Genomic DNA, 15154 nt, shown 5'->3' on the forward strand with positions numbered 1-15154 from the left:
ACCCATTGCTCATGTTTCTCAAAGACGCCAGATTGTATGAAAATCTCTCTCTTCTACAGGAACATTAGATGCCTGCTATCCCAGCTCCTCAGTTGCTCATTCTGGAGCCCCTTACTCTGGAGCCCAGCTCGCTCCTCTCCCCACAGGCCTCAGGGCCTGCTGTAGAGCTGGAAACTTGGAACATATTTACTACTCCAACAGGTTCACAGGATAATGGAACCACAAAAAAGTGTTTTTTTTTTTTTTTTAAATTGAGACATAATCTCATTCTGTTACACAGGCTGGTGTGCTGTGGTGCTAGCCTAGGGTGACCAGACGTCCTGATTTTGGCGGGACAGTCCTGCTTTTCAACAATTTGTCCTGCGTCCCACGGCGTTTTAAAAAAGTCCCGATTTTTGGAAAGAATGCAGAACGGGCTGGAGAACAAGAAGGGAATATACAGTTTTCAGCCGCCATATGGCTATTTCACCAGAATATGAGTTTTATATTATTTTTGTTAATTTTATAATGTTAAACTGTAATAAATAATTGCTGAGAAGTGATTATCGAGAACTGCTTATCAAAGTTTGCCTTGTTGTCAGGCCCTGCCCTGCACCCATCCCCTGTCCCGCGCCACCCCCCTGCCCCCCGCCATGTTATCTTGCCTTACAGATGGTAGAATCTGGTCACCCTATGCTAGCCTAGCTCGCAGAAAACTCAAACTCCTGGCTTCAAGTGATCCTCCTGCCTCAGCCTCCTGAGTAGCTGGGACTACAGGCACCCACCATAATGCTCAGCTAGTTTTTCTATTTTTTAGTTGAGATAGGGTCTCTCTCTTGTTCAGGTTTGTCGCAAGCTCCTGAGCTTTAGGGATGCTAGTACCTTGGCCTCTCAGAGTGCTAGGATTACAGGTGTGGCCAGAAGGCTAAAATTTTCAGTCTGCCTATCAGAAAATATCATTCTCAAAAAAAAAAAGAAAAAAGAAAAGAAAAGAAAATATCATCATTTTATTGTCATACCAGATTGATAGAGCTGGGTCCAGAATTCTAGGTTAGAATGATTTTTTCCTCCAGGAATTTGTATGGCACTGTTTTGTTCTCTTCTAGCTTCAAGTGCTGCTGCTGAGAAGTCCCATATCTCTCTGACTCCCTGTCCTTTGCATGTGACCTGGCTTCTTTATTCTTTTCTGTAAGCGGTAGAATCTTATCTTTATCCCTGGTGTTCATAAATTTCATGACATGCCTGCATGTGAGACTATTTTTATTCCTAGTGCTCGCTAATTGGCAGGCCTTTTCCATTTGGAGACACAATGTCCTTCAATTCCAGGAAATGAATCCATGTATTTTGTTTACTAGTTTCCTCTCATCTGTCTTCTCTCTTTATGCAACTCTCACTGATCGTATATTGAGCTTCCTGGATTGATTCTCTAATTTTCTTATTTTCTACTTCTATAGCCCAATTCACTGCACATTTGTTTTACTCTCTGGAAGATTTTCTGGACTTTCTCTTCGAACTCTCCGGGGGCTTCTTGGGGGAGCAGGTAGAAAGGGGCACCATAATTTTAATGTCTATGATCTCATTTCCATTCTGTTTGCTATCCTCTCCCTAGACTTAGCCAGGAAGAAATAGAGCTCCTGAACAGACCAATTTCAAGCACTGAGATTAAAGAAACAATACAAAAATCTTCCAACAAAAAAATGCCCTGGTCCAGAGTGCTTCACACCAGAATTTTATCAAACCTTCAAGGAAGAGCTTATTCCCATACTGCAGAAATTATTCCAAAAAACTGAGGAGAAAGGAATCTTCCCCCAACACATTCTATGAAGCAAACATCACCCTGATACCAAAACCAGGAAAAGACCCAACTAAAAAGGAGAATTTCACTAATGAACATAGATGCAAAAATTCTCAACAAAATCTTAGCCAATAGATTATAGCTTATCATCAAAAGTCATATATCATGATCAAGTAGGTTTCATCCCAGGGATGCATACACAAGTCCAAAAACTTATCTGCTGTATTAACAGAAGCAAAAACAAAGACCGTATGATCCTCTCAATAAATGCAGAAACAGCATTTGATAAAATCCAGCATCCTTTTCTAATTAGAACACTGAAGAGTATAGGCATTTCTGAAACTGATCAAAGCTATCTATGATAAACCCACAGCTAATATTTTACTGAATGGAGTAAGACTGAAAGGTTTTCCTCTTAGAATTGGAACCAGACAAGGTTGTCCTCTGTCACCATTACTATTCAACATAATTGTGGAAGTTGTAGCCAATACAATTAGGCAAGACAAGGAAATAAACGGCATCCAAATGGGAGCGGAGGAGGTCAAACTCTCCCTCCTTGCTGATGATATGATCTTATACTTAGAGAACCCCAAAGACTTAACCACAAGACTCCTGGAAGTCATCAAAAAATACAGTAATGTCTCAGGATATAAAATCAATGTCCACAAGTCAGTAGCCTTTGTATTGGCTGTATGCCAATAACAGCCAAGATGAGAGGCTAATAAATGGACACAACACCCTTCACCACAGTGTCAAAGAAAATGAAATATCTAGGAATATACCTAACAAAAGAGGTGAAGGATCTCTACAAAAAAAAATTATGAAACCCTAAGAAAGGAAGTAGCAGAGGATATTAACAAATGGAAGAACATACCATGCTCATGGCTGGGAAGAATCAACATTGTTAAAATGTCTATACTTCCCAAAGCAATCTACAGATTCAATTGGTATTAAAATACCAACATTGTACTTTCAAAACTTGGAAAAAATGATTCTGCATTTTGTATGGAACCAGAAAAAAAAACGTAAATCTAAGGCAGTTCTTACGAATAAAAACAAAGCCAAGGGCATCAGCATACCAGATTTTAGGCTGTACTACAAAGCTATAGTGGTCAAGATAGCATGGTACTGGCATAAAAACAGTGACAAAGACATTTGGAATCAAATAGAAAACCAGGAAATGAAACTAACATCATACAACCACCTAATCTTTGATAAATCAAATAAGAACACACCTTGGGGGAAAGACTCCCTATTCAATAAATGGTGCTGGGAGAACTGGATATCCACATGTAAAAGACTGAAACTGGACCCACACCTTTCTCCACTCACAAAAATTGATTCAAGATGGATAGAGGACTTAAATTTAAGGCATGAAATAAAAATCTTCAAAGAAAGTATAGGAAAAACACTGGAAGATATCAGCCTGGGGAAAGACTTCATGAAGAAGATTGCCGTGGCAATTTCAACAACAAAAATAAACAAATGGGACTTAATGAAACTGAAAAGCTTCCGTACAGCCATTTACACAATGAGAAAGGATACTTGCATATTTTGAATCAGACAAAAGCTTGATAACTAAGATCTACAGAGAACTCAAATTAATCCATACGAAAAAAGCCAACAATCTCATATATCAATGGGCAAGAGACTCAAGCTAGACCTCCCATTTGATCTTGCAATCCCATTACTGAGCATCTACCCAGAAGGAAAAAAAAAGCTTTTACCATAAGGACACTTGCACTAGACTGCTTATTGCAGCTCAATTTACAATCGCCAAAATGTGGAAACAGCCTAAATGCCCATCAACACAGGAATGGATTAACAAACTGTAGTATATGTACACCATGAAATACTATTCAGCCATTAAAAAAAAAAAAGGAGACTTTACAGCCTTTGTATTAACCTGGATGGAAGTGGAACATATTATTCTTAGTAAAACATCACAAGAATGGAGAAGCACGACTCCTATGTATTCAATTTTGATCTGAGGACAATTAAAGACAATTAATGACATGGTGGGGGTGGGGAAAGAGGAGAGCAGAGAAAGCAAGGAGGAGGGAGAGGTGGGAGAAAGGAAGAGCAGAGAGAAGGACAGAGGGGGTGGGGTCCTGGTGTGTGCCACACCTTTTGGGGGCAAGACACGATTGTAAGAGGGACTTTACCTAACAAATGCATTCAGTGTAATCTGGTTTCTTGTACCCTCAATGAATCCCCAACAATAAAAAACAAACAAACAAACATAGTACTATGGCACTCCAGGAGGCACAGGTGGGAGGATCCCTTGAGCTCAAGAGTTAAAGACCAGCCTGAGCAAGAGTGAGACCTGTCTCTACTAAAAATAGAAAAAACTAGCCAGGCATCATGATGGGCACTTATAGTCCCAGCTACTTGGGAGGCTGAGGCGAGAGGATTACTTGAGCCCAAGAGTTTGAAGTTGCTGTGAGCTATGAGGCCACAGCACTCTACCCAGGGTGAAAGAGTAAGACTCTTGTCTCAAAAAAATAAAAATACAAAACCATAGTATATTGTGTTCTTGTTTTCAAGGATGCAGCTACGTTCTTAGCTCTCTACGGATATTTATAAAAGCTTTTAATTTTGTAAGTATTTTTTTTACCCTGCACATTATCTCCATCACACTGGAGAAGTTCCTCAAATGTCTGGGGATTTTTGGTTGTCAAATTCTATTTTAAAGTGAGGTACTAAACGTGGAGTGAAAGTTCTGTATAAATGCTCAGGGCTTGCTGACCAATGGCCTTCACTCTAGCAGTGAAGGGTAACCAGTAGCGTTTTTTATCAAGCGATCCCCTATGGACATATAATCTCCAAGGAAGTTCCTGCAGATTTTTGCTCAGAAGAAAAAGAGAAGAGGAGAGCTGGATGTACCAGGTCACCTGAGTTTCTGAAGCCAGGTAGAGAAAAGGACTGGGCAGGTCCTGGAGGTCAGTGAACTGTCTGACACCCCATCAAGCCCTTCTGCTCTGTCAGGTGTCCCCATGGGTAATCATTCACTTGCTGAATTTCCCTGAAGACTATACATGCCTGTGGGGCTGGGGCAGCTGCACAGGGTGGGGGAGAGGACCTCAGGTCTAAGTGCTCTGTGTTCGGGCCAACTCAAGCCTGTGTTTCCACCTCACCCTGGCCTCCCCAGGGCCCGATGCTCCCACACCCTGCCCGTTTCTCAGGTTGTGTGGGGCCCATTCCCTCAGTCTTCCCAGCGTCTCTCTTCCTGGGCCTCAGTCAGCCCCTCCTCCACCTACTATCTTTCTATCTTTCACAGCTCTGGTCTCCTCTCTGATTCTTTTGTGTACTTATAACTTTTAAATTCTTTCACCATCATTTCAGTGAGGTTTCTTTGGGGAGGGGAGAGAGATGGATTAAAATGCATGTGTTCAGTCCGGCATATTAATCAAAAGCCTCTCCCTTCTTCATTAACTCCTTCTTGTCAGCATTTTTCTTTTAATTTATTTTATTACAACAAGAGCACTTAACACGAGATCCATCCTCTTCAATAAAATTTTTTTTTTAATTTTTAACCAATTAATTTTTAAGTTTTATTTACTTTTTTTTTTCCAAAGCACTTTTGGCCGGGGCTGCGTTTGAACCCACCACCTCCAGCATATGGGGCCAGTGCCCTACTCCTTTGAGCCATAGGCGCTGCCTTCTTTAATAAAATTTTAAATATATGTTATTGGAGATTAAAACTCATCGGCATTTAAACGTTCTCAAGTCTTTCCAATACTAAGAAAAATATGAATAATACATTTCCTCCATAATTTCAGGCCTCCTTTTACCTGCTGGAGTTTCCTATCTTTCATGGTCAAATTCCTTGACACAGCTGCCCATACTCTCTCACTTCCTCCTCTGTGTCCCTCCCATTTCTCAATCTATTGCCACCTCCCTTCTTCTCCCATCGCCCCAATGAAACTGTTCTGGCAAAGGGTATCCTTGTTATTACGTTAGGTCAGGTGGTAGTTACACATGACCAGGGTGGGTGGCGGGTGAGGTTAGTCTATTCTGGCCATTTCAGACTGGTGTGAGTCAGGCTGGCCTGAGTTGTCATGGGAATGGGGCTAACTGAGACCTTGGAAATGGGTTGCCTTGAGATAGAGGCTAATCAGTGTCAGCAACTTTCGGACATGGACAGATAAATGTAGTCTTATGTCATGCTAACTTGGGTTGTTTGGGGAACAACCTAATCAGCCTGATAAGGATCTTGGGAAATGTCTAAGAAGCAAATGACACACCTTAAAAGTTGTGTATAAAATCTAAGCACTGCACCCTAGAGCCTACAGTCTCTAGGACAAGGCCTGCCTGGCTTTACAAGTCATCAACAATAAAATCTCTCTCTTGTTAAACTCTTACTTCCTGTCTTCAATTATTTCAGTGACTACCTTGAGCCACCACTGCACCACTCTAACCATAAGTCCACTGGACACTTCCTAGTTCTCGCCTACTTGACCTTTTTGCAGCATTTGACTTTCTCCCTCCTTCTCAAAACACTCCCTTCTTCAGAGTCTCTGCCCCTGCATTCTCCTGTCTTCTCACCTCTCTGCAGACGGGATCTGCACTCCTTAGCAGGACTTACACTTTGTACAGTACAGACTATGCTTTCTGCTCTAGCTTCAGCTCTTGGAACGTCCATATTCAAATTCTATGCTACAACACATGGAACACCACGCTTGTTTTCCCTGGTCTTACATTTGGCCAATACTGCAAATTCCTTTTGTCTGTGTTGAACTCTCTCCTATGTGTCCCTCAAGCAACCTGTATTTCTACTACCAAGTATTTGTTGGATAAATAACTATTCAATTTCCATTATTTTGCCTGATGAATTTTTTCTCTTTGTTTTTATGCTTACAAAGTTTCTTTGCATCTCAAGAACAAATAAATATTCTTCTATATTTTTAGGTTGAATTTTACATTGAACTTACATACATGTATGTATTTGAATTTTATTTTGATATATAAAATCAGTATGAATGTTTTCTCCAAATAGCTAACCCAATTTTTCCAAAATCATCAATTGAATAAACCATCTTTTTCCCACTGACATTAGCTCCTTCTTTGATATATATGTGTGTATCTCAAACACACCAACGCATACATATTTTTCTCACCCTAACATCCATTTCTTGACAGATTATTTCTTCCTCTTGTTGGCTTATTCTTTTGTCAGGAAGCAGTGAAACTTTGGGGAGAAAAGATAATAGGTTCAATATTGTAACCGCTGAATTTAAGATGTTGATGAATCACCCAGATAGAAATATATAGTAAAGCAGTAGTAACAGAGATTAGTTACCTAGAAGAGATAGGATCTTTGAGGATAAAAAGATTAGTCACAACAAAAGGAAGTGAGAGCCAAGGCATGGAGTGTGGGAAACTAACATTTCAGGGCTGAGTGAAGGAAAACCTCATGTGAGTAGGAGCAGTCAATCAGAGGGGGGAGGAGCAGCACAAGAGAAGGGTCCAGGGTGAGCCTTGGGCACAGTTTCGAACATCATCAGGAATCACGTATACTTCTTGGCTTAACTGATCAAAACAAAAACTTAACATTCTACTCAAATCCTCAGAAGTAGAAACACCCTCTCAGATTCTTGGTTTGTTGTAAGTAGCTACCAGATGCAGAGTCAGGCTATTGGTGTCTCACTATACCATCTCCACAGGACTCGGGAAAGGACAACTTTCCAAATAGTCTAGTACACTTTGAGTCTATTTAGAGGTAAATCACAGGGTTTTGAAATGTTTTGCATGTCTATGTTTTATTCTGGGAGTTTTGGCATAATTTTGTTCATATACTAAAATAGGTCCTTTAAAGACAGACAGAAACATTTCTGAAAAAGAGGTAGATCAGCTCTGTTGAGAGAATAACCCGTTTAGGCTACTCAAACCATGAATGCTGTAGGCTCTCAAGAGGAAAAGAAATTCTAGCATGTACAACTGTCTTTCTAGCTTCGGTGTGCCATTTAACTAATGTAATCCAAGCTCTCAAGGCTCAAACGTCCTAAATCCCTTCACTGTTTTATTGGTATGCTTATCACTGGATAAGCAGCTTCTTCTTTGGTGCATGACAGGAAGTCTTGTGAAGCATGTGGCATTTTAGCTATTTTGAATTGTCTCTAAAAATCGACCACATTTAGGCACAACTGAAGAATCTATTTACAGAAAACGTGCCTATCTGCAAACAGATCTGTTTCTAAATGTGAACTATAATAAGTACCCTACTAGATATCACATTCCTAGCTGGAAAAACTGAGAAAGAACTCCAAGATTATGCTTAGTCTCTTGATAATTAACCACCATGGGAGAGAAAAAAATGTTTTGAACTCAGAAGAAAAAAGGAAATGGTGTTGTGATAAATTGCCTTCCATTTTATCTGTCTGAATAGATATTATTTTATTTATACTATACCTGAGTCTCTGCCCAAAAAAGAATTCATATGTTTATAAATGAAAAATTGTCTCCTCTCAAACAAACAATAAATCTCTCCATGTTAAGATACTATAAGTCAGAGAGAGAGAGTGCTATACTTATCTTTCCCCAGAGAGACCCAATGGCAAATCAAAGGTGACTTAGGATATGGTTTGCAGGGATGAGAGTCATCTGTGATAAAAAAAAATGCAAGTAAAGAAAAAATTCCAAGACAGAGATGATGCCTGAATACAACCAAAGGCAGGCACTTTGAAGGTACTGCCCAGAATCTTCTATTCTGAGTAGTAACTGAAAAAAGTGTATGTCTGCCAATACTCAGTTCAACTCCGCTTTCACTTGCAGGTAAATGTTTGAGAGTATGGAATTCACCCATAGCACTCTCCCACCCCTACCCCAATCATCACCATGCATTTACATTCCCTCTAAAGAGGGCAAGAAATCCTATAACCCGTTGGTACCATAAGTCCTGGACAGACCATAAGCTATGTATTAACTCAAATACTAACACTGTTCTTTTCAACCTTTCCTTCAAAATTCAGCCAAGTATATAAAAATATGTGTTAAAAATCTTGCTGATAGGTATACTGGGCCCAGTTATTCCTTGGCTCAAGTAAAAATGAGTTGTTAAATGAATACACTGGTTGGCTCTTTTCTCCATTACTGACTGTTTCTTAGTTTGCAACAACCACAATCATTATTGGTCTTCTATGCTAATATAATGTGATATATGCATTTCCTCTGTCTGGACTCCTCCTCTTCCTTCATTTATCTGCCTAACTCCTACTTGGCTTCTCAAATAGCTCAGATACCACTTCTTCCAGCAACCCTTACTTAACCAAATGTACCCCTACCCTAATTTTAAACAATCATCCTCCTTTTTACTGAATTAAGTGTCCCTCTTCTGGGTTCCAAAACCATTCTCTGTAAATTACCTTCACACTGCACTCAGGTGTATATCTGCACATGCCAGCCTGTCAATTCTCAGTTCAACATAGTTTTCACTCGCAGGAAAGGTACAAATTGAACTTAATTTGTTTATAAGACAAATATCCCCTACTAAGTATTTGAAATCCTCAAAGGTAAGGTTCTTTGCTCAATTTTATGAACCAGTTCATAACATGGTGTCTGGTATTCAGCAGGCACTCTGAAGTGTTTGTGAATGTTCATACACATATGAATATGTTCTGAGTTAGAAACAAAATTAGAAAATATTTAGTTCATCCCACTTCATTCCAACTCCCTAAACTCCTAAGAGTTTCATCAAGTTATATCAAGATATTAAAACAAAGAAATCATTTCCTATGTTCAATACAACATAAACATTTTCTAATGGAAACAGGATTAAATAAAAACCTTACCGGCAAAGTTCCAGGCAGGGAAGCATCAAAAAAAGAAACCAAAGAATTTGGAGGTGCTGCAAAGCAGACTTGAGATCCAGAGAAGAGTTTAGAGTTGGAGGAAATCTGAGCATGAATTTCCAAACCTACGACAGCAGCCCATTCAGGTTCGCTAAAGAGAAAAAGATAATGGTTAAGAAGTAGTTACATCAGTTGCCATGCATGAATTTATATGCACTTAAACGACAAACATTAACATGCTATTTGTGTTTTTAACTAAAATTTTGTTTTAAAATTTGTTTTTAATTAAAATGTTACATCCTTAGATGTAAAAAAGTATCATATTTTTATTAGTGACTAAATAAAAAAGAATTCATAATGAACACCTAACATCAGATTGGCAAACTAAAATTCATTTGCAACATGGCATAAGGAGGTTCACTGTACAAAGAGGAAGGTGATAGAGAGGAAGAATCTGGCATCTTAATACAATTTAGAAATGGATAGCAGATGATAACTGCTTGGCCAACTTAAGGGAAAAGCAGCGTTTTTTAAAGTAAATGGCATCATAGCTCACAACAACCTCAAACTCCTCTTGCCTCAGCTTCCCAAATAGCTGGGACTACTTCCAGGCACCTGCCACAACGCCCCGCTGGTTTTTCTATTTTTAGTAGAGATGGGGTGTCACTCTTGCCTCATCAACCACTCAGTAAATGAAGAAATCTGGTCTTCAAAACATTATTTAGAATTAACATAAATGGAAGGATTCTAGAAAAACAACAGTAAATAAATAGTTTCACTTCTCACTATTGAAATAGGATATTCTCAACCATGTTTTGAATCCATCTCGTAACAATTGTTTACAAGTATGACCAGAGCAGAACAGATGTACCAAATTACTACTAGATGACACTCTTGAAAACTGTGCAGGCTCAGCACCAGCCACATACACCTAAGGTGGTGGGTTCGAATCCAGCCCAGGCCTGCCAAACAACAATGATGGCTGCAACCAAAAAACAGCCAGGCTTTGTGGAGGGCGCCTGTGGTCCCAGCTACTTGGGAGGCTGAGACAGGAGACTCACTTGAGCCCAGGAGTTGGAGGTTGCTGTGAGCTGTGATGCCACAGCACTCTACCCAGGGGGACAGCTTGAGGCTCTGTCTCCAAAAAAAAACTCTGTGCAAAAGAAAACACCAAATCATCACATGTGCCATTTTTTTGTCCCCCAAATTACTTCTAGTTTCTGTGATCTAATTGTTTGTTTATGCTAGATTGTTATAAGCCGCTGTTAAATGCAATAGTATTCACTCTTATCCAGCCATTCCTACTCTGTTGGGTCTATACACAGGTCTCTCCAGGTTCTTATAAATGTGATTACTCCCTGTAAAACCCATGCACATTCCTATCCTGCTTTTCTCCCAGTTTTCCGCCATTACATAGATTCCTGTTTCCTTCACTTTGTTTCGTTTTGTTTCAATCATTTCAACACACATAGTTCTCTATCTAAGGTACTGCAAGAAGATTAAGTCCTTCCTTGGAAAGTTTGGAAACACAGCCCATATGAGAGAGGAATTAACCTAACTAGTCATCAGAAGTTTGGCATTCACTGAAGTATTTTCAGTGCTTTTGCAGTTTCATTACATGAGAGAAAAATACACTATCCATTCACAGGGAAATGATCTAACTTATGAAAGGAATAGAAACTGAATACTTCTGGACATTTTCCTTCTGTTTCTTCAACAGAAAAGCAAAAATTATGCCAACCAATCTCAAAGAATAGGCAAAACATTAGAAACGTGCCTTATGTTTCCGTATTTAAAAAGAAAGTATTTACATCTTACGTAGCGAAGCATAAACAGCTGTTCAGGGGGGTATCTAGCAAAATAAGCAAAGCTATATGACTATTTCTTTTATTGGCTGCTTCCTTCTAGGACTAGATACACATGTTCAACATAAAACGCCTCCACAGATAACTGATGTTTTCTGAGTAATGACATTAAGCCACCAATACCCAGAGCTTGTAGGTAAAGGCTTGCTTTCTACTTGTAGAATACTGCCAGCCCATAGTAGAACAAATAAATGTCAGCTAAATATAGTCCTGCTCCTAATGTCACCGCCCCTATTGCCCGTGCACTTTTCTATCTACACAGCCCATAATTCTAGAAAACGCTTGCTATTTCACGCTTGCGAGTTCCCCCATATGTCTATTCGAAGACAGTAATTTATGTTATACTACGTATATGCTGGTGGGGCTAACAGAGAACCTGTTTTGTGTTTTCTTTTAGGTTTCAGGGCTTGAGGTTATAACCCAACACCCTTCTGCCCCCTCAACGTCTAAGGCTGAGTTGTAATGGCCATATCCCCGATTCCACAGTTCCACCTCACAACTGGGTAGGCAGAAATGGTGTGAAATAATATACCCTTTCCTCGGCTTCCGGGCCGTGTGGAGGGGCTGCTGAGCCACTGAACTCTGTCCCCTCATCCAGTTGCATGTGGACCCAACCGGAGCCCCTCTTCGATGGCGACAACGGCCGTAAACCCAGACTAATGCCCAACATCTTTGAGGACAACCCGAACATAGCACGGGCGCCGCCATTACACCTCCAGAATCCTAGTCAGGTGACTCAGCCACCCCCTGCCCCGAAGGTCTCTGGGAAACGTAGTTCTTGAAACACACGTATATAAAACTTCTACTCTCCGACCGGAAGACTACAATTCCCGGCGGGCAATGCGATCCAAAGACCTCCGGAACCCTCGCGGGGAGGGGAAGGAAGGAGAAGTAGAGGGGAGAGTGGGAGGGTTTCGGGGTCGGGAGGCGTGACTCCTCCTAGCGGGGAGTAGTGAAGCTTTAGTGGCTGCGAGCAAGTGTATCACTTTGAGTGTGAACGCTGGGTGTCAGAGATCCGAAGCCCAGAAGCCTAGCTGGAATTTTATAGGCCGTTTAACCTTGAGAGTTGAAGTAAATGATTTTTGACATCTCCATGAAGACTACCTGAACCCCCAAACCCACTCAGTTATTTTCTCTGTTGGCTCTTGCATTGTTCACAGCAATTTGTGCAAAATGCAGCACATACTTAGTTGCGTGCTTACTGTATGCCAGGCAAAGTTCTTAGATATCGGAGATTCTGCAGAGACCATGGCAGTTAGCCCCGTGGAGCTAGAAAGGAGACATACAGAAAAGAAGTCAACAAAACAAGATACTTGCATGTGGGTAGTAGATATTGTATTTTAACAGAGATACTTGGAGACAAACAGATGTAGATTGACTGTTCATATGCATTTTTACTTACTGTCCTTTGTATTCTTGGCCAGTATCTGAAACAATCTCATTACATGCCAGGAAGCCTGGATCGCAGATACCATCATCCCAGCGGACTTGTTTTATTTTACAAAGTCAGAACTCATACCCTTTGTTAAAACTCCGGCTGATTGCTTGTATTTGAACACGCAGTCTAGAATAGGCATTCAGCCATTCTCTATTTTATCAGTCTACCTTAATTCTTCACATAGTGCTTATGACTATCTGATGCTTATCTTCTGTCTCCACAAGCTCCTTGTATGACTTAGTCACCACGGTATTTCCAGAATACAAAGTAGGTCTCTCAAAAATATTTGTTGAATGAAGTAGTCCAGTGTGGAGAATGCATTTGACAAAGGATGGAGTGGATGCCCTGTGGAGTGGTAATCTATTCAGAGAGAGATGATGAATTAGGGTGGTGGAGGAAAGAGAAATTGATCTATTTCAGTTAGATTTAGGAGGAAGATTGAGGGACTCAGGGATTGATTAGATATGATGGTGGAAGACTGGGCACTGGTGTCTAGTAACTCCTAGATTTCTAGCTTGCACAGCTAGATGTCTGGTGAAGTTATTCACTGAAATGAGAAAACTGGAAACGTTTTCTTTTCCAGAACAGGGAAAGGAACAGGTTTTCAGGGAAGGCATATGAGTTTGATTGCCTTGGAGACATGCAATAGGAGAAGTCAAGTGGGCATCACTGATGCCTAACTCTGAGTATAAAGTGGGGAAAACCTGCATACTCTGTATAGTTCACACTGATATGTTTTCATCTATTGATCAATAACCTATTTATTAGATGGCTGTAATCTTTGATCTATTTCCATTAATACTCTTGTACAGTTATGATATAATGCAATTTAATCCTGGTCATCATGACTGGATGCAGTGGCTCACGCCTATAATCCTAGCACTCTGGGAGGCCGAGGTGAGTGGATTGCTTGAGCTCATGAGTTCAAGACCAGTCTGAGCAAAAGCAAGACCCTGTCTCTACTAAAAGTAGAAAAACTAAGCAAGAAAACTGCTTGAGCCCAAGAGTTTGAGGTTGCTGTGAGCTATGTTGCCAGGACACTCTACCCAGGGTGACAGCTTGAGACTCTGTCTCAAATAAATAAGAACATCATTTACTATGTCTATCTTCTCCACTTTTTCATCCCTATCCCTGATCCAAATTGCTACATCAGAAGTATATTTTCATATGACCGAGAATGGAAATGACAGAAATGACAGCAAGGGAAGATAGAGGAGGTGACTTGTTTCAAAATTTATCTCTAATTATTGCCTTTTATATCAGGTTCAGATCACTCTTCAGATCTTTTACTGATGTTTCTCCTCTGAGTTTCCATATTTTCTACCTTCACTCTTGATAAGCTTCCTTTCTCTTTCTCATTTAGTTCCTCAGGTTTTCTGGCCCAGATTAGAGGTCAGGAGCGTTGCCTCTGAGCACATCGTGCTTCCTCCTTTGTTAAGAGTAAAGAGGAAAAGTGAATCCTATGTCTCTAGCCAAGGAGTCGCTTCACTCTCTTACATGGAGTTGGGAATGTTTTGATAACCACCCTAAGGGAGAGCAGCGCACCTAATGGAAATCCTAATTTTATGGGCAAAATGCACTATAATGGAAACTCATCTTTGTTTGGAAAGTATAATATAGACAGTCCCTGGGTTAGGAATGAGATAGGTTCTGTAGGTTTGTTAAGTTGTATTTATATGTAAGTTAGAAAAGGTACAACTATCTATTACCTGTAATAGCCTTCATTCGTAAGTGTGAGTTGTACATCAGTGCAATGTTTGTCACTCAGGGACTTACTGTAATAGTCACCATTCATAGGTGCAAGTTGTATGTAAGGAGGATGTTTGCAACTCAGGGACTGCCTGTATGCAGCTCAACAGGCTATCACATCGAAGGCCCTCACCCCACCACTAGAGGGAGATAAACATCCTATGCATGTGAATATATTTGCTTCCTTACACAAATGGAAACTTTTCCAGTCTGGTGTATCTTGTATTGAATCATTGCCCTTTCAAAATCCCACAAGAGCTAGTAGTGGAAATAGGGACTTTTCAACCATCCCTCTGCCTCCCTTTCCCCCAAGGCTGTCATTTCCAGAAATTCCTGTTGGTCTCCTTGCACTTGGTCTGTTGTCTAGGAGGGCCCTGTTTTCTAAGCACTCCTCCTGCTCTGCTCTTAGCTAGTCAAGTGCTCCCACCAAACCTCCTTCTGTGAGACCGTTTCTTGACTTCTTCCTTCATGCCAAATCTGATATCTGTCGGAGCTCTTACTGACAGACAGCTTTCTAGCTGAGAAAGCTATTTTGGTT

At 40.5% G+C, this 15154-nt stretch overlaps 1 protein-coding gene across 1 annotated transcript in view; it reads right to left on the minus strand.

Annotated features, from left to right (window-relative positions):
- Positions 1 to 12171, minus strand: part of GATB (glutamyl-tRNA amidotransferase subunit B) — an 84719-nt gene extending 72548 nt beyond the window's left edge. Inside the window, exons 1-2 of the mRNA XM_003790246.3 lie at positions 11962 to 12171; positions 9565 to 9715 (exon numbers count right to left, since the gene is read on the minus strand). Of these exons, the coding sequence (XP_003790294.1) occupies positions 9565 to 9715; positions 11962 to 12137 (327 nt within the window). The 5' untranslated portion in view covers positions 12138 to 12171. The remainder of the gene's footprint in view (positions 1 to 9564; positions 9716 to 11961) is intronic.
- Positions 12172 to 15154: the final 2983 nt, after the last annotated feature.

Source organism: Otolemur garnettii, unplaced genomic scaffold (assembly GCF_000181295.1).
Source record: "Otolemur garnettii isolate 467f Iridium unplaced genomic scaffold, OtoGar3 scaffold00041, whole genome shotgun sequence".
Taxonomy (NCBI): Eukaryota; Metazoa; Chordata; class Mammalia; order Primates; family Galagidae; genus Otolemur; species Otolemur garnettii.